The 26,150-nt window shown below is 34.3% G+C and overlaps 1 protein-coding gene across 1 annotated transcript in view; it reads right to left on the reverse strand.

The window, feature by feature from the left end:
- RpS12 (ribosomal protein S12) overlaps positions 1-26,150 on the reverse strand; it is a 64,038-nt gene that overhangs the window by 34,358 nt on the left and 3,530 nt on the right. The window contains exon 3 of the mRNA XM_090415629.1: positions 8,567-8,692. Within this exon, the coding sequence (XP_090271755.1) occupies positions 8,567-8,692 (126 nt within the window). The remainder of the gene's footprint in view (positions 1-8,566; positions 8,693-26,150) is intronic.

Consider the following 26,150-nt stretch of genomic DNA (forward strand, 5'->3'; position numbering starts at 1 on the left):
CTTCCGGCACACCTCGCAGGCTTCACCCTTCAGCTCCTTGCCGATGATGATTCCAACTCCGTTTTTTTTCCATTCTCATTCAACCCGCTGTAAAACAGTTTATATCCTTCTGCCAGCTCCTTTGCTTTATTGCCCTTCCACCTTGTCTCCTGCACGCACAAGATCTTCAGCTTCCTTCTTCTCATCATGTCTACTGTCTCACTACTCTTCTCATTCATTGTACCCACATTCAGCGACCCGATTCTTACTTTACACACTCTCTCTTTCTGTTGGACTTACTTCTTCAGCCGAACCCGTCCTTGGTTCGGTAGCCCAAGCCCACTTCACCCAGTCCTTGGGTGACAGAACTGCGCGCCGCTTACGGGGGGGGGGGGGGGGGGGATGCCCTAGCCATTGTCCTTTCTCCGTTATTCGACATTTCATCCCTGGTTTTGGCATGCTTTTTTTTTTTTTTTTTTAAACAGCTGAATGCCCTTCCTGATGCCAATCCTCCCCATTTATCCGGGCTTGGGACCAGCACCGAGATGGGCTAACTTGCCCTCCCCAGTGGCTGGGCTTTAGGCATCAGTATACAAGATTAAAATTGGCAGAATACAATTTTTTATTATTTATTTCTGAAAATGGTTTAAATTGAATAATTCTGTTATTGCAAACATAACTATAGAACCAAAAAGGTTGAATGGTGCTCAACTAAAAAATATCACTACAGACGTTCACAATCAGTTTAAAATAATGCATTCTCAGAATACACTTCTTCACTGTCAATCAGTAGAGGGAGCCTGTGTTTTCATCACAGAATGCAACAGATATAATTTTTATTTAAAAAAAAAAAAAAAAAAAAAAACATTCCTACATCTCTTGGAAAGACTTACAGAAAGGATGGGAGATTTGGTCATTCTTTCAATAAACAAGTAGTACATTAGTTTTTAACTTTCAAATATTTTAATTTTTGCTCTGTTTCTTTCTTTTTGTAATTGCTTTTTAATGTTTTTTTTTTTTTGCAATGAAATATAACTTTCATTACAAAATTATCTGATACACAATATGCCAAAGAAATAATCACAACCACATAACTCTGGTTATATGGTTGTGATTATTTGTAGACAACCAGTGAAACACTTGTAAGGGTAGGACTTAAACAGAAACATGGGTCATATAAGTATTCCATTTAAAATAATGCATTCTCAGAATACAGTTCTTCATTGTTTTTCAGTAGAGGGAGCCTATATTTTCATCACAGAATGCAGACTGAAATAGAATTATGTTTTTTTAAGATACCCATCTTTCAGAAATGTAGTTATAGAAATAAGGGGTGATTAAGGCATTTCTTGTTTAAATAAACAAATAGTATCTTTGTTAATAACATTTAAATATTTTAATTATTTATTTTTTTTATTTCATTTTGCCTTTAATGTGTTTGCTATTTTTTTTAATAAAATATAATTCATTACTAAACTACACCATACATAACTGATGCACATAATCACAACCACATACAAACTACATAAATCTAGACAATTGATTCTGAAATAACCAATGACTCTTGTAGGAATACCCAAACAAATGTAAATCATTACAGAAATTCAATCACTTTAAAATGCATTCCCAGAATACACTTCTTTTGCTGTCATTCAGTAGGGGAGCCTCTGTTTTCATCACAGAATGCAGACTAGAATAGAATTATGCTTTTTTTTTTTTTTCTAAGTTTTTGAGTTTGAAGTACTTTTCCAAAATAGTTTGCATGCTGTACCATTTCTTTCTATCAGTTATGACAGTCACTATACCTCTGGTTACCGATATGCTAACAAAACGTGAATATACTAAACAAAGATACAGTGACACTATGCCCACCATCATTTAAAGATTATAATTGCATAACATAAGATTTTGTAGTATGCTGTGTTTGCAGAATGATCTGCTTTCATTCATTTAAGTGGCAGGGATACTAAATGAAATGTAAAAATCCATGTCCTGAACAGAAATCCAACAAGTATTTGCCGTTATAATTTGCTTTGCTCTTTTTTTCCAAATTTTCTCAAAATATTTCTGTATGTCTCACAAGCAATTTACACTTCAAGTGGAAAAATTTTGTACAATTTTCTTTTCCCCCCACTTATAGTGTATATTATACTTAATAATTAAATTCTTGTTTCAAGCAAACAAAGTTTGTGCATCAAGTATCTACACGACTAGCCTATTTGTATACACAGGCTGCTAACTTCTCAATTGTCCCTGTAACCATAATGTAAATCATACTTCCTTTTGGGCATGTACATTGTATAATGCTGTGCATTATGAAATATTGAGACAATCGATGCTTCTATATACAAGACCAATCACCAAGATACTTCCCATGCAAACTGTTTCCTTACACTTAACAAAGGATTAAAACAAGAATTAATATAAATTCTTGTCAAGTATATCAAGTATAATATACCTTAAGATCTTCTCTGACCAATGCCTTATAAAACACTACTCTTCTTGCTGTTCTGAAGTGGAGAACCATGTTTCACTTTTGATAATGTCCCACTCACCAAGGTCAGTTTCTCTTCTTGGGCTGACTTTTATATCGAGTTTATCCTGCCATATATCACATCCACAGCCTTTTTGGTTCTTTAAAAAAAAAGGATGGTATTCTTTTTCATTCTAACCATTACTATTTCTCTGCCCAACTCTGAACACTAATAACAAATCTGAACAACCTAAGAATTTTACTGCTTTCACATGTGGAATAGAATATCAAAAACTTCACTCAAAATGTATGATTCTACCCAGAAAAGACATCTGTTAATAAATAACCCCCCCCCCCCTCTCTCTCAGCTACTAACCTCCAAATGTTTTCTCATGGTTGCTCTATTTCTGTATTTCCAGAGATGCTGATCCAGTGAACTGGCCACCACCATTCCTTCCTATCATTCTATTCATATATAAACACAAGCAGCTACTGTTCAACATACATATACTGTTCAGTTCCAAACTTGCTAAACCAATTTCTCATTTTTTATTTCATATAGCTCTGTCCTAATTGGTACTGTCAACTTAAGAAGCACTGGTGAAAAAGAAATGGAGCTACCAGAAGAATTGGATAAGTACCAGATCGACATAATAGGCATGACTGAAACAAACACAAAAAGGTGAGATCTTGTTAAGCAACAAATACAACATGTTAAATTCAGGCAGAGCTGGGTTAGAAATAAAACGCTTGATCAAAGACTAGAGACCTCTGATATGAAAGTTCTGAGAAAGATTAGTGGAGTGAAGTGAACCGATGACATCAATGGCAGTATCACATTAAAGATGAGGATATGAAGAAAGAACTTGTCATTGTTAACATTCAAGAATGTGTTAGTAAAGCTAATCTCAGGTGGTATGGTCAGTTAAAACAGAATGGAAAAGAAAAGATTAGCAAAATAAGTGTTCTTTGCCAGGTTGGCAAGAAAAAGAACCATATGAAAACAAAGATGTAGGTTGACTGATACAGTAAAAAGTGCCTTAAAAGACAAATATGGGATCTGATAATATTGGAGTCATAACAGTTAACAGATTAATTTGGAGGAAAATTGTTGATCAGAAGTTAGTGATGGTGTAACTTTCTCGTGTTGTACTCTCATAATTATCATGTACCCCCTCCCCCAAGGGTATATATATATATCAGGAATTTGATGATGAAAATGATATCTCTGTCCTTTGGAACAGTCATCCCCATTACCAGTCTTTCTCACTGATAATGTCCCTAAATTTCCCATCTAATTTCTGCTCCCCATGTGCACATGGAAAAACATTATATGTAAGTTTCCAGTCTCAGATTCAATGTGTTTGCTAATGTAATTTCTCATATTGTTGTCCTTTTTTCATCCAGCTAAAACCTGTAAAATTACCAATACTAACTTACGTCATTTACTCCTTAACTTACGTCATTTACTCCTCATTGCTACAAAAATCCACCACATCACCATTCACACAAGATCAAGTGACTTTACAGTCTAGTCAGTAGACACTAAACAAATATGTCACTGCAACTTGGTGAAATCAGTGTCAGTTTGTTCACATCAGCAAACTGATGCTGACATCACTAAGGTATGGGTTAAATATTGGAGTGAAGGCACTGAAGAAATTACTAAATAAAATAAGTGACAAGTATGATTTATCATATGATTTGTTTTTATAGCACATTCAAAAATTGACTGTAAATTTAGAAATTCTGAAAGCAAAAGTTGTGTGCACACAGTTAGTAGGCTTGGGCTTGTGAACTCCATTTTTTAACCAGTGTGCGTGCATGCGCACGCACACACACAGTGTAGAGACCATTCATGTCCGTGTTACTGAGTTTTTGAATAAAATTCTATTTTTTTTTACCTATATAAATATAGCTCCATTCTGTTTCTGTATACTTAACATTTCCTAAATTTACTGTAAACGCTGCACTTTTTTGATATATGATATTAAAGCAGTTAATAGAACATAAGTAGAGCAATCTCAGAAAATGGTTCTTCAGAATTTTTCAGTAGAGGGAACCTATATTTTCATCACAGAATGTAAATTTAAAAGATAAGTATGGAAATGATAAAAGGAATCTCACATGCTGTTTTAGTTTTCTCAGAATTAATGCCTGGGTGAAATTTGTTTTATATCAGGAGTTTAAGAATAAGATTTGCAAAATATTACTAGTATCTGGAAGTTATAAAATATAAAAGCAAGTCCACTAGTTTGAATGCAACAGTTGTAATAAAGAATGATGTTTGTTATCAAGGTAACTGCATATATGCAATATGCAGTTGCCTTGATAAAAGTCCATACATTATATGACTTTCACTACACATCTAGTACTATTTCTGGTATAATCCAGAATGAAAAGTGTAAAATCATTCACTGCAGTTTATACCAGAAAAAGTATTATGGACATACTAAACTTGATGTCAGTTAAAACTGTTGTTTCTGAATAATATCAATAGCCAAAAACTAACAATGATGGAGAAAATGTATTATTTTATTAAATTGTGATAGTCTAAGGTGCTGTAATTATGGATGCCATGCAATGTTAAAAATTCAATTCTCAATGTGAATACTGGTGGAAATTTTATAAACATAATAATAAAATATTAAAAAATTAACTCAAAACATTTGGGGGGGGGGGGGGAGAGAACAGCAGAGTAAGCTTAGGCAATCCTTAGATGGAAGGGATTTTTCTACCAGAAACTCACTTTTTCATACAGTAAAACAGAAACAACTACTAACCAAAGAATATATATAAGAAAAAATAAATATCCTATTAATAAACCAACTGACAGGCAATAAAAGAATTCATAATAATCTCACCATTATATAGTCACGAAGAAATAGCACATTTGTATAGGTGTACCAAGGATTAAATAAACCAGAAGCCTTACCCTAGAGATAACTTAATACCTATTTCAACCTACACTAGTGTCCAAAAGTTAAGGATGAACATTTTTACCTGTATATGAAAAAATTTTCATTATTACAGCCAAATGTGGACATAAATTTATTGCCAGTATATTAATTATATTACACATCAATTTCCTGATATATAACCCCAAAGGGTGTTTAGGTTACTATGACAGCAATACATGATTAGGTATTGTAACTATTCACATTATTATTAATCTGCTGTCAACAATTTTCCTGCAAATCGATCTATTACTTGTGAGAGCTCCAATAGTCATATCTAACATTCCATGCTTCTAAGGCACTTCTGACCAAATCAATCCACTAAGACCTTGGTCTTCCTCTCGGTCTCTTTCCTGCCATCTTGTCATCAAACACCTGTTTTGCTATTCTATTTAAGTGGCCATACCACCTTACATTAGCTCTGCTGCCACATTCTGGAATGCTAATAATGGCAAGTTCCTTTCTAATATCTTCAATTTTAATATGATTCTGCCAGTGATTCACACCCCTAATTTTTCTTAGAACCCTCATATCTGTGATCTCTAGTCTTTGATCAAGTGCTGTTTATTTCTAACCCAACTTTCAGATCATAACTTAAAACTGGTTTGAACACTTTCTTGTATAATGCTAGTTTGGTGTTTTGGCACTTCTGGTATCAAATTTCTGTCTTATTCCATAAAATATGTATTCAGCTGGCTACTCACCATACCAGCTTTGCTTATTCTATTGTCTATTTCCAGGTTTAACCTGCCATCTTCACTAAAAACTGTACCTAAATAGCTAAAATATTTTACTTGTTCCATAGGATCCCCATTCTACATGCAGCTGAAATTTTCTATGCTCCTGCCTATTTTCATAGTTTTAGTCTTTTTATTATTGATTTTCACCAAATTTGTTACAGCTGTTATTCGATTTAGCTGGTGAATCCTGGACATAGGATATCCTTATCTTGTGTTTAAGAGCACAACATCATCTGCATAAAGCAAAGAACTAAGTTTGACATATCCAATTTTAATATCAGACTTGATGCCACTTTCATAATGTGATCCATATAGATGATGAATGATGAATAAGAGTAGGGAGGGGGCTTAAAAATGTTCTGATAAACACCTAGAACAAAATTGATATTAAAGCAACTGATATAACCACAAGAAAGAACATATATTAAACTCCTTAACCCCATGTTTCATCAAATCATAATAATTTGATGAAAGATACGTTATTTCTTATCAAAAGTTCCTGGCAAATAAGCAAGCTTGTGCTCTTAGAGAATACAGAGACAAATGTAAGATAGCTAAACACTATGTAAAACTAGCTAAAAAAAGTCATAGGAAGATTTTGGTAAGAACATAGAAAATAAATATCAAGAAGGTGGTAAGATATTCTGGAGGTTGTTGATGAAGCTCAGAGATGGAGGAAAGAGTGATGTAAAAGGAATTAGAGATGACAAACGTGACATGAAAACTGAAGAAAAAGATATCCTTGAAGTACGAAGTAATTATTTCAAAAAATTGCTAAATGAAACAATCAGTGACAGCACAGTGGAAAAAATACTGACCAGGCATGCAATCAGGAATACATATCCATACTTGATTAGAAAAAGCCATCAAAAGCTTGAAATGTGGAAAGGCAGCTGGAATAGATGATATCTGACCAGAAATGCTCAAGTATGGAGGTATAAAAGTCTTACAGTGGCTGTACTGCATAGATCGGGTCTGGACAGAGGGATGAATGTTGAATGTTCCTGGTAAGATTTATGTAAGTATACTTGAGAAGGATTGTGGAAGGAAAGCTTGGTGAAGAACAAGCGCTGGATTCAGGCCAAATAGAGGCTCTCAGGATCAGATTTTTCTCTTTATGCCAAATAGTTGAGAAATCGTGGGAATATAGCAAAGATCTGAATTTAAGTTTTGTAGACCTGCAAAACGCATATGACAAGGAGCAGTTAGAATTGAAGTACAGGAAGATGTTTTAATGTTAAATCTGTTGTCAGACAAGCATGTACATTATCCCCTCTGTTATTCATTATCTATATGGATCACATTATGAAGGAAAGTGGTATTAAACACGACATCAAAATTGGAAATGTTAAGGTCAGCTGTTTGCTTTAGACACATGATGTTATACTTCTAAATAAATAGCTACAACTCTGCAAGATACCCCAACTGAATAACTGTTGTAATAGAATTGGTATGAAGGTCGGCAATAACAAGACAAAGACGGTGAAAATATCAAATACATTGTAAATGGTGAACCTATAGAACAAGTAAAACATTTCAGCTTACTTAGGCACAATTTTTAGTGAAGATGGTAAATTAAATATGGAAATAGACAACAGAATCAACAAAGCTGGTGCGGTAGGAAGTCAACTGAATAAATTTATAAGGAATAAGAGAGAAATTAGTTAAAAAAAAAAAAACTAAATTAGCTGTATACAAGAGTGTTGAAATCAATTTTAACTTATGGATCTGAGAGCTGAGTTAGAAGTAAAACACTTGACCAAAGATATGAGAGTCGTGAGAAAGATCAGGGTACGAACAGATGGCATCAATGGCAATATCATATTAAAAACTAGGATATTAGGAAAGAACCTGACATTGTTAGCATCCAGGAATGTGTTATCAGAGCTAATCTTAGGTGGCATGGTCACTTAAACAGAATGGGAGAGTAAAGATTAGCAAAACAAGTGCTCTCTACCAGGTTGGCAAGAAAAAGACCGAGAGGAAGACCAAGATATAGATGGATTGATACTGTAAAAAGTGCCTTAAAAGATAGAAATGTAAGATCTGATAATGCTAGAGTCTTGACAGGTAACAGATTGATTTGGAGGAAAATTGTAGATAGGAAGTTAATAATGTAAATTTTTCATGTAGTACTAACATATCCTGTACACTACTTGAGGATATATGTTAGGGATTTGATGATGTCTTGACCATCACAAATCTGACAGTGAGTAATGGAACTAAGCATCTGAAGATTTGCAACAAAAATTACACAATACAAAATACCAAGTATGTAATATGATTCAATCAGATTTTTTTTTCATTTTTATCTACACAAAAGTATCTCAACATTCTAGAAAACTCATGTTCATTTCCATTCAAAAGTCATGAATATTCAGATGAATATTTGTCTCGTGCTTATGTAATTTATTTACCTGTCAAGGGCTTTAGCAGCTTCATGTAATCCACGGGCTAATCCATCATGAATAAGTGCAATTTTCAAGACTTCTTGTAGGGCAGTATTTACATTCATACTGCCAGTATCGGCAGTGGGACCCTCTCTGAAAATGGTATTTAAAACAAATTAAATATAGATAAAGCTAGTGATAAATGTGATGCATTGATGTCATAAGAACAAAAGCCAAAATATGATGCTAAACTTATTGTGAGCAAGGAAGAATTTAGAATCTAATAGTCAACATTCAACAGCTTAGGTGTTGAATGTTATTCATAACTTAATTTTAACAGTATTAACAACAAACAGACATCATGCTTTTCAAGGATTTAAGCCTAAAGTGGCCTGTTCCAGCCTTAATAGTCATTGCTGAATCTCTTTAGAGGACATCCTGGTTTTCTTTTTCTAATGGTTTGTAATTTAAGGCTTGTTTTAGTAATCTTTGTTTTCATTCTTTCAACATGTTCCATCCATTTATGTGTATATTTTTTAATTTTTTCTATTACTGTTTCCTGATTTAATTCTTTCATAATTTCTTTTGTGATCAAATAGAGTACATTTTGCAGTTTTTCTCATAAGCTTCATTTTTGGCTGTTATTAATCTTTGTTATTTTGTTAATCTTCATTAATATTAGTTGTTTTATTGTCCAGATTTCACTTACGTACAATAGTACTAGCTTGTATACTTTTAATCTGGTTTGTTTATGAACTAGGTTAGGTTTAAATATAGAGTTAATTATACCTGTTATTTTTAAATATTTTGCAATTTTTAGGTTCATATCATTTTCATATGTAATCATACATCCTAGGTAGTTAAATGAATTCACCTGTTCTAAAATCCTCTTGTCTATTACTATTTTTGTTCTTATTGGATCTTGTCCTTTAAAGGCCATTGTTTTTTATTTTTCTGTTGATATTATCATTCCATAATCTTTGGCTATTTCATTTATAGATAAAATATCTTTCTGTAAGTTACCTTAAGATATCTTCAGATGACCAAATAATTTGTAATTATTTGGTCATCAGCAAAAAGGAGTGTGTTTAAGTTCAGAGTAGAAGAAAGTTTAATACTACTATTATTAATATTACGGGACACCTCCAGGGAGTTCAAAGACTCATCAAGGGAGGGTACCTTGCTTCACAGCTCTCCGTCTCCACCACACCAACTTCAACTAACCAAACTACACCAATGCCATCTAACGCTGATTACCACCACTAGTATTTCCACAGACAATCAAAAACATCCATGCCCATAGCAGGATTCGAGCCCGCAGCCTTTTGGCTGGAAAGTAGATACGCTAACCACTCGGCCAACCAGGCCGTGTGGTTAGCGTACAACTGTGTTTTACTGCGTATTAGTGTATACTGTGATGGAAATTTTTATTCCATTTTATTATTTCATTTAGATAAATATTAAAAAGAGGTGCTGATAAGAGAAATCCCTGTTGAACTCCTTGGTTTATCTCTCTTGGATATGATGGTTCATAATTTAATCTTATTTGTAATTGATTATTTTATAATATACTTATGATAGCTTTTAGAATATTATTTGGTATTTGTCTTTCCTTTAATATGTTAAAAAAAATGCTTCTTTTAACTTTATCAAATGCTTTTTTCAAAGTCTATTATTAATTTCAGGCAAAAGGTCTATACATGACAGTCGTTTTCTAAATCCATTTTGTACTTCTAAAATAAAGCTTAAAGAATATTTTATTAGTTTGTTATTCAAAATTCTGCTATATATTTTGTAACAGGAATTTAGAATACTTATGTCTATAATTTTTAGGGTCTTCTCTACTACCTTTTTTAAAGATAAGGAACACAATTGCTTTTTTCCATTCTACTGGTTGAATAGATTTTTATTTAAAAATAATAGTTTTTCTTTGAACCTTATTCCTGCATATTTATATAATTCTGAACCTAACTTATCTTCTCCTGGTGGTTTTCCATTTCTTGTTTCTTTCAAGCTGATTTCTAATTCTTCTTTAGTTATAAGGGGGACCGGAAAGTAATCAATTTTTGAACTACATTTTTAATGTAAATTTTCTTAAAAAGCAAATTAACATTATTCAATTCTATAATCGCCATCGCTAATTATAACCTTATTCCAACGATCTACTAAGTTTAGAATTCCTTTTTTGAAAAAAAAATTTTTTGAAATTTTTTGCCAAAGAAAAAACCAAAGAAGTTTTTTCTTTGGCAAAAAATGGTATCAAACTCCTTTGGACATCATCTTTATTATTATTATGGGCGACTCCAGGGAGTCCTTAGACTCATTGAGGGAAGTCCTAAACATCATGTCCACACAACTATACGACATTCTCACAGTATCTATCATACCTTGCCTTGAACTCACTCACTGTCATAGCACCCACAACAGACTCTGGCAGTTTGTTCCACTCATTTACCACTCTAAAAGTAAAGAACCCGGCTCTAACACCCCTGCTAACCACACGCTTTCCCAGCTTCCATAGGTGTCCCCTAGTTCTCCCACCACCAGTCCTGATCACAAAAATATCCTCTGAATTAATCCTATAGAAACCCTTTAGCAATTTGAATGTCTCAAGCATATCTCCCCTCTTCCGCCTATCAACCAATTTCTGCAACCCACAAATCTTCAACCTGTTCTCATATGGTTCGTTCCATAGATCCACTATCATCTTAGTCACTCGCCTCTGGATCCTCTCCACCTCCTCCCCACAAGAAGGAACCTAGGTGACCAAATCTGGGTACAGTAGTCGAGATGAAGTCTTATCAAGGCTCGGTACAGAGGTACAATAACTTGCTTGTCTCTGCTCGTCAAGGTATTTTTCAACAACCAAGTGAGTTGATGAGCTGACTTAGCTACTTTTGCAATGTACCCCCCTAAACTTCATCTCCCTATCTACAAACACTCCCAAGTCCCTGGCCTCATCAATCTCCTGGAGTACAGTTCCACCAATGTGAAACTGTACTCTTGCGAACGGAAAGTTTTATTTCTTGGCTGTGTTCTAAGGACCTGAATAAGTGATAGTCACTAGGGACAATATCCGGCGAATATGGAAGATGTGGTAGAAGTTCCCATCCTAACTGCCTAATTTTTTCTTGAGTCATTCTTGCAGAAATGTGGTTTTGCATTATCTCGCTGCAAAATTATCCCTTTTCGATTGACAAGCGCAGGACGTTTGATTAACAATGCTTGATGTAGTCGTTCTAATTATTCACAGTAGATGGCTGCTGTGATAGTCTTACCTTGTTCCATGAGTTCGTAATGAATAATTCATGGAATTATTCATTACGAACCAAAAGCACAACAGAACCTTTTGTGGATGAAGTCCATCTTTAGGTGTTGGAATTGGAGTTTGATTTGGAGAAACCACTGTTTTTTGTGTTTATTATTCTTATACAGCACTCATTTTTCGTCAACAGTTACCACTCGTTCCAAAAAGGGGTCATTTTGTTGTCTGGTCAACAATGAATTGCAAATCGCCTGTCTCTGTGCTTTATTGTTTTCTGACAGTTCATGCAGTACCCATACACCCTGTTTAAGACCCTTGCCACTCTTATGTAAGTGCTCTTGGACAGTTGACCATGATGAATTAAGTTTCTCTGCTAATTCTTGTATGGTTTGTTTTGGATTTGATTCAATGAGTCTTAAGAGCATCGTCATCTAGAGTAAGAGGTCTTCCAGATCGAGGACGATCAGAGAGAGATCAAAATTTTTTTCTGCAAATCTCCTAAACCACTGACATTTGTTAACCTTCAATACGTTTCCATAAGTTGAGCAAATGATTTTGGTAGCCTCAGTAGCATTCTTTCCTTGGTGAAACAGCATACGATGATGTAAAATAAAAACAGCATAAAATGACGTAAATGGTGCTCTTCAACTTTAAAGTCCGCCATATTAAAAAAAAAATCTAAAATTAATAAAAACAGATTTTTTAAATAGAAAAGTAATGATAATATTTAAATAAAAATCAAATTTAATAATTTATATGTTATTTAAGAAAAAACAATCAGCTAAAAATGACTTATTAAAAATATTTGATTACTTTCCGGTCCTCCTTATATTTCCTTTTCATTTTCATGAAAAAGAATAACTAGCAAACATAAATGTTTGCTAGTTATCTTTTTCTAAAATATTTATCCGTCCATAATTCTGTATAGAAATTCTTCCAATTTCAATTCAGTTTTTAATTTTACACTTTCTTTAGTATCTGTATTTAAACGTTTCAAGATCTTATATACATTGGGTCTTATTTTATATAAATCGCATTCTAAATTAGAAACATTTTGTTCCATGGTCCTCTATGTCTTTTTCTGGCTTCTTTTAGCTTTGGCTCTTATTCTTTCATATTCTATTTCATCTTCTAATCTTTTACTGCTGAACCATTCATGATATGCATCTGTTTTCATTTTGATTATTTCTTTGATTGTACTGTCCCATATCTTTATTTTTTTTTTTATTGAATTTTTTGGTCTTTCCTAAATTTTCATTTGCTGCTGTCTTTAGTATTGTTTTTATATTAAGCCCTTCTATTTCTATTTCTTCATTTTGTTTTATTTTATCTAAATATTGGTTAATTCTTTGTTCATATAACCATTGTATATTTGTGTCATTTAATAATCTAGTTTTATAAAGAAATGTTTTAAATTTTCGTTCTGTTCTTATTTGTAGCCATTTAGGTGGTAATCTTACTTTTATTTTAACAAGGAAGTAGTCACTACTTATTTCATATCCGAATTATAACATTTAAAGAGAACTTTGATGTCTTTTCATTTAAGATCTAATCTAATATTGATTTCCATCCTCTTACTGTCAAGTATATTTATGTATGTCTTTTATGTTTATAGATAGAATTCATTATTTTAAGGTTATTATAAAGTAAAGAGTCGATCAATTTTTTACCATTCCTGTTTAGAGATGTTCTCCATATATTCCTATATTATTATTAATTTTTGTGTTTCCAATTCTTGCATTTAAGTCTCCTGCTAATATTACATAATCATTTTTATTTATTTTATATATATATATATATATATATATATATATATATACACACACACACATATACCCGGGGCAGAGCTGACTACTACCGGGTGCGTCCCCAGGTGGCGGATCGGGGAACAGCCTTCAGATATGGAGGCTAGCTGCGATATAAGCAGAGCAATCTAGCGAATAAGCAGCCGTGGACCAACAGCGACTGAGCTATCAGGGCGTGGGGGAGCAGAAGTGGCAACTCTGTTTCACTTAAAACCTCACAAAGCCCAACGACAACTCGGTGACATGGCTAGTGCCGCCATTAAATAAGCACCTGCTGGGGTCACTGCCCCTGACATTGGGAAGCAGCATTGTCAGTACTGACACAAGGTTGAAGCTAAATGATGACGGAAAAGCTTGTGATCAGAGATTTGCAGATGGCAATATGATTATATTGTGTACGTCTGTAATACTGCAGAGCAGAAAGCAAACGGAGAAACTACTGCTCTACCTTATCTCCAGAACAACCACTATGGCGAGCAAACCCTTACAATTGGCCCCAAGTTCCCGGCGTCCCTTAAATGGGACAGGGGTGCGAAGAATCTCCGGGCTCAAAATGGTGTCCACTTTTAAAATTGCAACTTGGAATGTCAGAACTCTGTATGAAGCTGGCAAATTAAGAAATGCCACAAGAGAAATGAAGAGGCTGGGCATCCGGATTTTGGGAATTTGCGAGACAAGATGGCCAGGATCTGGAAAGTGTCAACAAGATAATACGACAATGTATTACTCTGGGAATGATGAGAACAAACATCGACGTGGTGTAGCTGTAATAGTAGATGAAGAAATCAATAAATCAGTAATAAATTGGATTCCATTTTCTGAAAGGATAATGCTGTTACAATTTAAGGGAAACCCCGTAAATATCATCCAAGCTAATGCACCCACATCTGACAAAAGTGAAGAAGATGTTGAAGAGTTTTATGAACACCTAAAAGAGATTAAAAACCTAACAAAGAAACATGATATAAACATAGTGATGGGCGACTTCAATGCAAAAGTGGGAAGAGGGGGTGATGGAGAAATTGTTGGCGAACATGGCTTAGGCACCAGAAACGACAGAGGAGATCGCCTAGTCCAGTTCTGTCAGGAAGAAGATCTAACAATAGCAAATACCTGGTTTAAACTTCCATCCAGAAGACTGTATACACTTGGAAATCGCCTCAAGATAACCAACATAACATTGTCAGAAATCAAATTGATTATATACTGATAAATAAAAGATTCCACAGTAGTATAAAGAGTGCAAAGACTTATCCTGGAGCAGATATCTCATCAGACCACAATTCCATAGTTGCAGAAGTACGTCTTAGATTAAAATCAGCTAAAAAATCACAAAAGAAGAAAAAGAAAATTGATGTAGAAAAACTGAAAGACCCGAACATAAATAAAAGTGCCAAGACACAGCTTAACCTGCGATTACAACAGATTAACACAGAAGAAAATAAAAGTGTGGAATCTCTTTGGAATAGCTTAAAGAATGCCATCGTAACAACAAGTATTGAAGAAGTAGGTTATGCAAATAATATAAAACAACAGGAATGGATGACAGATGAGATTCTTTCTCTTATTGATACAAGAAGAATGTACAAAAACAAAGACCTTGCCATTGTTTCTTGATGATGTTATGTGTTTCTGATATACAGAAACACATAACATCATCAAGAAAAAAATAAAAGAAGCCAAGGAAAATTGGATGAAAAATTTATGTACTGAAATTGAACTGCTTCAGAAGAAACATGATAATTTCAATTTGTATAAGAAAATCAACGAAATTTCTGGAAAACTGAGGAAAAAGCAAATAGTGTCTCTAAGAGACGAAAATGGAAAAATAGTTCTAGAAGAAGAGAATAAAGCACAGATTTGGATAAAATATGTAACAGAACTTTTCAATGATACTAGACAGAAGCCTATAAATATAAAAGATAACATTCAAGGACCAGCAATCATGAAATGCGAAATAGAGAATGCTATACGAACAAGTAAAACAGGAAAAGCCAGTGGACCAGATGGTGTGCAAACAGAATTTTTAAAATTAATAGAACCAGATAACATCAAACTTCTTGAAAAACTATTTAATAAAATATATGAAAGTGACAAATTTCCATCAGATTGGCTCAAATCTACATTTATCACTCTCCCAAAGAAACTCAAAGCGAATTCCTGTGGTGACTTCCGACTTATTAGTCTAATGAGCCAAACATTAAAAATATTTTTGAAAGTAATTCAGAATCGTATTTATAGAAAAAGTGAAGAAACTCTAAGTGAAACACAATTCGGCTTTCGGAATGGTTTTGGTACTAGAAAGGCCCTTTTCGTAGCCAAATATTGATACAAAAATGCATAGAAAAACAGCAATCTGTCTTTATGTGTTTCATAGATTTTGAAAAAGCATTCGACAAAGTCAGACACACTAACTTAATAGAAGTCCTTCAACAAATAAGGCTAGACGAACAAGACATAAGACTAATAACAAATCTGTATTGGAATCAGTCAGCTACTGTTCAATTAGACAACATTACCACCAGTGATATTAACATCAAAAGAGGAGTGAGGCAAGGATGTGTGCTCTCACCACTCCTGTTCAACATATATGCAGAGGTCATCTTTAAAAAAGCATTGGAAGAATGTCCAGAGGGAATCACAATAAATGGAAAGATTGTTAACAACCTACGATATGCAGATGACACCGTGCTAATTGCAGATAATATTATGGATCTCCAAAAACTCATTGACAGAGTATACATAGAAAGCCAAAGAATGGGAATAAATATAAACATCAACAAGACAAAATACATGATCATCAGCAAACATCCAGCCTCATCAATGAAACCGACACTCAATGGGAAAAATATTGATCACGTGTCAAGATATAAATATCTTGGTTGCTGGCTTAATGAATGGTGGGATCCAGAAATAGATATAAAGACAAGGATTGAAGTTGCACGGTAGTCCTTCATGAAAATGAGAACACTATTCTGCAATAAAGACCTAAACATGGAAGTCAGATGCCGAATGCTGAAATGCTACGTGTGGTCTATTCTGCTCTATGGAGTTGAAACATGGACATTGAAGGCGACAACCATCAAGAAAATCGCAGCCTTTGAGATGTGGCTATACAGAAGAATGCTAAAGATATCATGGACAGAAAAAATTACCAATGAAGATGTCTTAAAATCCATTGGCAAAGCTAAACATCTTGTACAAATAATCAAGAAATGAAAAACATCATATCTTGGCCACATCATGAGAAACAGCAAATACCAACTTCTACAAGCTATTTTGATAGGAAGAATTGGTGGCAAAGGAACTAGAGGAAGAAAAAGAATATCATGGTTTGACAACATCAAGACGTGGACAGGAAAGAGCAGTGCACAACTGCTCAGATTAGCACAAGAGCGCAGTTTGTTCGCCAAGATGATTGCTGACCTTCGATAGAAGATAGCACAATAAGAAGAAGATATATATATATATATATATATATATATATATATATATATATATATATTTTGTAATTGATTATAAAATTCAATATTATCCTCTTCTCTTCCTTCTTCTGGGGCATATAACCAATTATTGTTAAATAACCCCTATTTTTATTCTAGCTTCTATTATTCATTCATTCCATAATTTATAATATTTTAACTGTTCTGAAAGGGAATTATGAATCCAAATCATAACACCTGCTTGTGCTCTTTGGTCTCTGTCAACTCCTATATTACATTAAAATTTTCAGTTCCCATGGTTCCTTGTAATTTCTTTTTTGTTTCAGTGATTACTGCTACTTGAAAATTTCTTTCATTTAATATTTGATCCCTTTATACGCTATTCCTCATACTTTCCAGTTTGCTATATGTATTATATTTTGTCATTTCCATTTTTGTTTTACCTTGTCCAATCAATTACCTTTTTCTGTTGGTTTAAAATTAGATTAACCATGTCAGGTGACTAGACTGTAATGGATAGTCCAGTGATAGGGCTGCTACCTTAAGCATCCTGAACTAGCCTTCTTTCAAATTTAAACCTGTAAGAGGAATAGGGTATTTGAAGGAGAGAGAGTAGATTTTAAACGGGGGGGGGGGGGGGGGATGAAAGTTTATTTTTCACTTGGTCAGACTATAATAAATTTAGTTTAATCCTTTATCCAAGTGTGTGCAAACAAAGTTTGCGCCTGAAAGTATCTTCAGGACTGGGGTAAAGTGGTACAACACCGGGCAACTCCTTGCAAAGGTGGAGCAAGCTACCAACACTCCCATCTCAGTATCAACACTCCTATATTATGGGAGATACTGAGAAAGGAGTGTTGGTAGCTTGCTCCACCTTTGCAAGGAGTTGCCCGGTGTTGTACCACTTTACCCCAGTCCTGAGGATACTTTCAGGTGCAAACTTTGTTTGCACACACTTGGATAAATGATTAAACTAAATTTATTATAGTCTGACCAAGTGAAAAATAAACTTTCAACATCTTTCTCTAAATCCAGAGTAATTTAATAAAAGGTGGCACACCGTATGGCAGCTCCTATAGGAGGAGATGACCTTGCCAATGCTTCTGCCTTGGTATCTCCACTTGGGCCTGGCTCCCACTGAAGAGACCTCAATAAAGGTCGAAACTTAATGCATAACATTATACATATCTGCAAGGAGATGTGTTTTGCATTATGGGAGATACTGAGATAGGACAGTTGGTAGCTTGCTCCACCTTTGCAAGGAGTTGCCCAGTGTTGGATAAAGGATTAAACTAAATTTATTATGGGGGGGGGGGGGATAGATATAGAAATGGAAAGACCCTTTAGCCCTCAAGTACTCTAATAGCATGAGGGTTTATAAAATAAGAACAGTTGGCTGATAAGGCCTTATAGGAAAGTTATAAAATGAGTGGATACAGGGGCGAATGCTGGTCTTGAAATTCACGCTTGCTCTTGTTATCATTCAGGGAGTGAGAGGTATGATTGAAGTCTGATTAGCGGAATAATGAATTACTGACCATTTAAAACTATATATTTAGAAATTTATATACGTTTAATCATAAAAATACAATTTATTTTAGAAATGATATTCTATCTTTTTTCAATTTAGCTACTTGAATACAAATTCTACCCTACAGTTCTTTATGAACAGGTCAGTAACATCGTCATAAAATGCTGTTTGTAACTTAATTTTCCGAAGCAGCATGCACACTTGTAAAGGGTGGTTGAAGCTCACTGACTAGAGCTACGTTGACTGCGTATGGCCTGTGTTTAAGCAACAGAGTCAGATGATGTAAAGGAAGCAGAAATGGCTATGCACGTGCATGAAACCACAGCGCTGCAGCGAGGACCTGGAAGCTCCCACAAACAAGCAAGATAAGGTAGCTTTGACTAGACAAGCAAGCATTGGCCTTCGATACACAACACAAAGCTCAATTGCTTATAAATGTATGCATTTATTAACAAATAAATATTACTTCTTTTTCAAGTAATGAGCTTGCACAGCAAGCATGGAGAATTTTGCCCCTGAGTAGTGGATCTTCCTCAAAGTAGAGGATATATCAAGCTAGGGGACCATGTGAGTGCCACTTCCCTTACAATCAAGATGATTGCCCCTTATGGTTCTGTTGTTTTATGAGTCCTTATTCAATATTTGGACCACCCCACCATATCTGGTGAACTACCCTATCTGCCACCCAGGAGACACCAAACCAAATAAACTATTCAAAAAGCTTATATTTGGCTGAATTTCAAATCAGCATGTTATAATTTATATGCAACAATGAGTAGCAAGTGAAACAATTCAAAATGTGATGAACAAAAGATTTTAAGTCCTAATTTGGCGTCCTCTCTAACGTAAAAAAAAAAAGTATTATACCTATGTAGGAATCGATCTTAAGATGTCTTCCAAATATCTGGCAAATTAATACTTGTTCAAGTTAGAAGAATTCTTCATAGCCATGGCTGACTAAAAATAATTTTTCTGATCTGTAACGACTTCTAAATAGCATGTTGGAAGTTTTTCTACTTGGTTATACTATAAATTAAAGATGTCAAGAAAGGATTAAACCAAGAATATACTTTCTTGTCATCTTTAATTTATATTATTCTAAATAGCACATTGGTTTTCTTCCATCTAATCCCATATGAAGGGGTGCCCAAAGACATAGCAAGCATCCTAAACAAGGCCAAAAAGTAATATACCGCAGAATGAAATAACTGCGTTAAAAACATTATAAGAATAAAAATATTGTTATTACTAAAGCTGATAAGAGTAATGCAACAGTTATCATGAATCAAGAGGATTACAACAAAAAAAAATGTAAGACTTCCTATGTGACAGCTCTACTTACCCAATTAAAAATCGAAATCCCACTATGTCTCAAAGGAAAATTATGGAAAAAAGTGACTTCTTGATCCAAAGAAATCATCAACAAAATAAAACCAGTTCACGTTAAACTACTCCACACGCAGAATACCTAAAATCCACAAATCTAATATTCCCTTATGCCCTATAGTTGAAGGCATAGATAGTCCTACTTCAGTTAGCCAAGTCTCTTGCCATAGTTTCTGCAAAATGCTCTACTTTTATATTTAAAAAAAAAAAAAAAATCATATCCTTAAAAATTCAGACATAATGGTTGTGACGTGACTTCTTTATTTACTAATGTACCACTAATAGACACTCTTAATTTAATAGTCTAAATTTTCCCCTGATATCTTTAAATTATTCAAATTTATAAAGTATGCAGGTTACTTTACATAGAGAAGAAAAATCTAAAAACTAATCATACTGCTATGGGGGCTACATACAAGCCCCTAGTGTGGATGCACTTTGTTAATGATGGGTTTGCCATTTGGTCTCATGGACAAGAAACTTTGGATGTTTTTTGTCAACTACTTAAACAGCCAACGTTCCAAAATTCACTTCACAGTAGAAAAAGAATCTGTTTGCCTTTTATTGATACATTAGTCACCTTTCAGATGACTCACTTTCTTGTTCCATTTACAAAAGCCAACATACACACACACACACACAAACACACGCACGCACGCACGCACACACAGAGATGGGGGGAAGGAAGATATCTACATAATCACATCATCCAGCCCAACAGTGTGGTATTTTAAAAACCTGCACAGAGCCAGAGCAATTTGCTCCAATGATACAGCTCTTCCAGAGTGACAGTATATGGCACAGATAAATTAAAGAGAAAGCAGATGACCAATAGTGTGCTACAGAGCAGCTCTGTACTTAGACAACTGCTGTCCAGTGTATATGCCGATGGTACTGGAAGCGATTTGAGGAGGAATAACTAGTTGTTAGCTGATGATATTAAACCAGGGAAGGCAATAGATGATTGCACAGATTAACAATATGTCAAAAGGATAACATCTGCCAGCTTAATGTGACAAAGCTAAGAAAAGGGACAAAGTTCACAATTCATTCATTCCGATATCCAAGTATCCAAGGATTTCTGTTCATGGCATGGTCCAATCATTACTAACACCATGTTCTATATAAAGATTCAAACAAATTCACATGAAGAGAAAACAAGAAGTCTTATTAACTGTTATAGTTGATAGTGATATCTTCATGTTGGTTTGAGATAACAAGGGTGTATGATTTGAAATAAGCGATCGTTTAGTTTTGCTATGAGATATTAAGTTTCAGAGTGACTGCACTGTGTAATTTAAAAGGGAATAAAGCTCTAATAGTTCCCATCTATTAAAAAAAAAAATCAAATGTGAAAATTAGATAGGAATTCCCCTGCTCAGTGCTCTAGGGGTAAAACTTATGCAAGCATACTTGAGAGGAGGCTAGGATAGCCATGATCGGATTTTCTTTTTAAGACAATTGAGAAATTATAAGAATTAAACAATCTGAAAAAGATACATAAAGTATCAAGAGAAAAGCTTTGAAACCTTAGAATTCTATGGAGTAAATACTTAAATGGCAATTCAGCAAATAAACTGGAGGAGGTACAGGAAGATGATGTAAAATCAAGAATAGTCATATTCACCTACATTTGTTTCCATAAATTAAGTAACAAAAAGAAAAAATCATGATAACTCAAAAATTATATGAACTTTTATGCACCTCAGTGAAAAGCAGTATGATATGAGATGTGAAAGAATCCTACAAAAGTTGTAAATAATTAAATTCAGTAACAAATGAGTATATGAGGATAATGGTCAAAAACAAGCAATCAAAATGACATTGTTAACATACCTCAATTAGGAAGGAATATGATCACCCCTTGGAGCAATATAGTGCTCACAACATTTCATATTGTTTATAACTGTGTCCACGAGCTCAGTTGGAAATAACAATCATTGCTCCTGCATAGCTCTCATAAGTCCCTCAAGGCTTTTTTTGGATGGGGGGGAGAGGAAGCAAGAGTAGCAATATATCTACCTAGAGTTCACAGATATGTTCAATAGGATTAAGGTCAGGATACCTGGCTTGCCAGTCCATGCATGTGATAGTCTCTTCTTGAAGATATTGATCCACAAGCTTCACTCAATGATGAGCATTATTGTCTTGTAGAATAAATGTTCCCCCCCATCATACTCGCAACAGATGAACAATGGTCCAGGACCTCATCTATAAACTGCAGCATTCATGGTTCTGCTAAAATGCACATACAGGTCAGTGCATCCATCCAGCAAGATGCCTCTGCAAACCATCACATTACCTCTAGCATAAGTGTCCTTTTCACAGATATTAAAGGGATGATGCTGTGTCTCTAATTCTCTCTACAAAGCAATACAAGGTGTGCTCTGATCTGAAAAGACCCCAAAGGACACATGTTAGCATCTCTCTAGTATCCATGAAAAGATGTTTTTGACTACTGTCTTCATAATACCCCTTTTTTACTGAATTAAACTATTTGTTTACAATTTTTGTGGGTGTTTCTTTCACATCCCATATGTTGCTTTTCATTGAATTGCATAAAAATGCATCAGTTTTTTAGTTATCATGACTTTTCTCTTTGTTCTTTAAGTTAGGAACCAGCGTATACTTATTACATTATGAAGGAAAGTAGCATCTAACCTCATATCAAAATTGGAGATATTCAATTTAGCTCTTCACTTTATACAGATGTTACACTCCTAAATAAATCCACTGTAAGTGTTCAGGATGCTTAATTAGACTAAACTGTTGTAACAAATTGTGTATAAAACTCAGAAATAAAAGACAAAACCATGGAAAAAAAAAAAAAAAAAAACATTCTTAATGGGGAAGTTAAAGAACAAGTACACTATAACTATTTAAGTCCAATTTCTAATGAAGATTGTAAATTAAATATGAAAATATACAACAGATAAACAAAGTTGGTATGGTGGAAACCAAGTTGAATAAACTAAACCTGCCAAGAAATTATGTTCTGGTTTCATCCTTTATCTAAGTGTCAGCTTTATCAGTGAAAAGCAATATATGAGATGTGAAAGAAACCTACAAAAGATGTAAATAAATAGTTTAATTCAGTAACAAATGAGTATATGAAGATGATGGTCAAAAACAAGTGCTTAAATTGACATTGTTACTTTTATCCAGAAAATGCATGGGGAGTATCTTCAAAGACTAGGCTACCTGTATGTATATAATGCTATGCCTTGCACTAAACATCATGTATATACAAGTAGCCTACTCTTTGAAGATACTTCCCATGCATTTTCTGGATGAAAGTAACAATGTCATTTTAAGCTCTTGTTTTTGACCATCATCTTCATATACTCACTTGTTACTGAATTAAACTATTTATTTTAATTCAGTAATGAGATATGTGAATTACAGCTTTTGTAGGTTTCTTTCACATCTCATATATTGCTTTTCACCGTTAAAGCTTTACACTTGGATAAAGGATGAAACCAGAATAATTTCTTGGCAAGTTTGGTTTATTCAACTTGTCTCCACCGTACCAGCTTTTAGTAGCTTTGAAGCTTATTAGCTCTTTATATTTAAATACCAGCTTTGTTATATAACACACACACACACACACACACACACACACACACACACACACACACACACACACACACACACACACACGTGTGTGTGTGCTGTCTGTCTTTGATCGACTGCTTTGTTTCTCACTCAGCTCTCAGATATACTTGGATAAAGAATAAAACAAGAATATAATTTCTTGGCAAGTTTAATTTAATTTGTAACCAAGTGAAGTGGGGGGGGGAAGAAAACTAAGCTTGAGGTTTGTCGAAAGGAAAGTGCATTTGAATCTGTTTGGTGTGAGATATGCTGTCTGTCTTTGATCAGCTGCTTGGTTTCTCACTCAGCTCTCAGATATACTTGGATAAAGGATAAAACAAGAATATAATTTCTTGGCAAGTTTAATTTAATTTGTAACCAAGTGAAGTGGGAGGAAAGAAGAAGAAAAAAAACTACACTTGAGTTTTGTTGAAAGGAAAGTGCATTTGTTTGGTGTGAGATAAGGGTCCAGCAAGAGAGAGAGAGCGTGTGAAAAAATGTGTAGTAATGAAAAGAAAAACACCATGAAATTAATACATGAAAGGAACTGCACCCCATTAGCTCAGCTTTCACATTCTTCAATGCTAATCTGACATAGTCACTTAAACAAAATAGGAGAGGAAAGATTAGCAAAACTGTTATTTGATATCATGAAAGATGAATAAAGATCCAGAAGAAACAACCAAATCTAGAAAGAATGTAATTCAAATTTCCCTAGAAGAATGCTGACAAAATACTGTCACTGAACTTTGAAAGTTAGCTATTAGCAGATGATGATGTAAAGCTAAGGAACATTCATAGATGTGACATTCCTATTAGGTGCATAGTCTATTTGCAGAATTATACCAGAATTGGAAGAGGTGTGTGATCTAGGGATCACGGTAATGGATAGAAACTTGAAACTCAAGGAACATGGCAAAGGTGATCAAGACAACTTGGTAGGTTGTTGCAATGCTGAGACATTGATCAGCAGAGATAAAATGGTAGCGGTTACACTGTATAAGGCCATGATCAGACAGCATCTGAACTCTTGTGCTCAAATCTCAACACTAGAAGGCACAAAGGCTGTTGACAAAAATGACTTCAATAATGTAAAATGTTTGCTATGAGAACTAAAGGCATATAATCTGCAGAATTTGGCATACAAAGGACAAAGGGATGATATGATTCAGACATTTAAACATTTGAGATGTAATTATCAGACAGATATGAGGAGAAATATGCTAAATGACAGAACAAGAGGAAGGGACAGAGACTAAGATCAATTCCTGGCAGCTGTGCAAGAGTGTGGTGATTAAGAGAATAACATTCCTCATGCCCCTTTTTTTAACATGAAGATAGCTGATGAATTGCTTCCAACTACGCTTGAGATTTGTCAAAAGGAAAGTGCATTTGAATCTGTTTGGTGTGAGATAAGGTTACGATAAAGTCACATTTGTTGTAGGTTGCTGCTATAGACTTAGGGGTACAACGATAGATTTAAATGACATGCATCAGCAGATTTACTCTATGAGTGAAAGCAAGATAATTATCTATGTTCTCCCCAGGACCTTTTGAATGGGCAAACCACCTGGCTGGTTTTACTGACTGCCCGGCTAATTAATGTCGTGAATTGACATGGCTAAATAATGAGCAAGAATGGAAAAATAATTTCAGACATTTTTTAATTAATAGTGATGAGAAATCGAACCGGAAAGTCTCGATACTCATGAGACCAGCTCAATTTCTTGCATTAGAAGCTAATCTCAAGAGCTTCGGATCCGTACGCAGAAGAAAGCAAAAATCAGGATCTCGAATACAACAGTATGTATGTATGGTTGCAAAGAAGATCTTTTACGAAAGAGACATAATTTTGATGTTTGAAAGAAATAAATTGTGAAAATTGAGCGAATTTGAATCGAAGGCAATAATCTATGTTAAAAATCTACATTTATTTTCTTAATAATGTTTTTTGTCCGAAGATCATGAGTCAAGTATTTAATATTTTATTTTGTCAAAGAAAATAGGCCTTTTCTAATTTATCTAACTTGTCTAGATCATGGCAAAGGCAAGATGTTGACCTAACTGAAACAGAGCCAGTCTTAGAAGACCTGGCAGTCATTTTCAAAATCTTCATCAGCATCTTTCAGGTGAATGGTCAGACCTTCACATTGATTATTCAGAGTCTAATGTTATTACTTTTAAGACTATAATATATGATAAATACATAGGCACAGTTATTAAACACCTAGAAGCAAGATTTCCAGATATGCCAATAATTTCCTGCTTTTCAAGACTTTTCAATGCAGAAAGTCATGATCAACGTGAGGCTTCTGAGATTCTTTTTGATATTATTCTAGAAATGGAAGTCCTGCAGTTTTAAACTATGAAAGTACTAAACTAGAATGGGCAGTTGCATCAAAAATGATTAATGGACAGTCATACAAAAATCTAGATCCATGACAAATACTGCTGAAATTAGCTACAACATCTGTGCTCAAAGAGTCTTTTCAAAATTTAGCAAAACTAGCTGCTGTTAAACTTGCCATACCTGTGAGCACAGCTGAATGTGAAAGGGGTTTCACTGCATTAAAAAGGATAAAAACCT

This window comes from Typopeltis vanoorti, chromosome 3 (genome assembly GCF_054136105.1).
Source record: "Typopeltis vanoorti isolate ZY-2024b chromosome 3, IOZ_Tvanoo_1.0, whole genome shotgun sequence".
Classification (NCBI taxonomy): domain Eukaryota; kingdom Metazoa; phylum Arthropoda; class Arachnida; order Uropygi; family Thelyphonidae; genus Typopeltis; species Typopeltis vanoorti.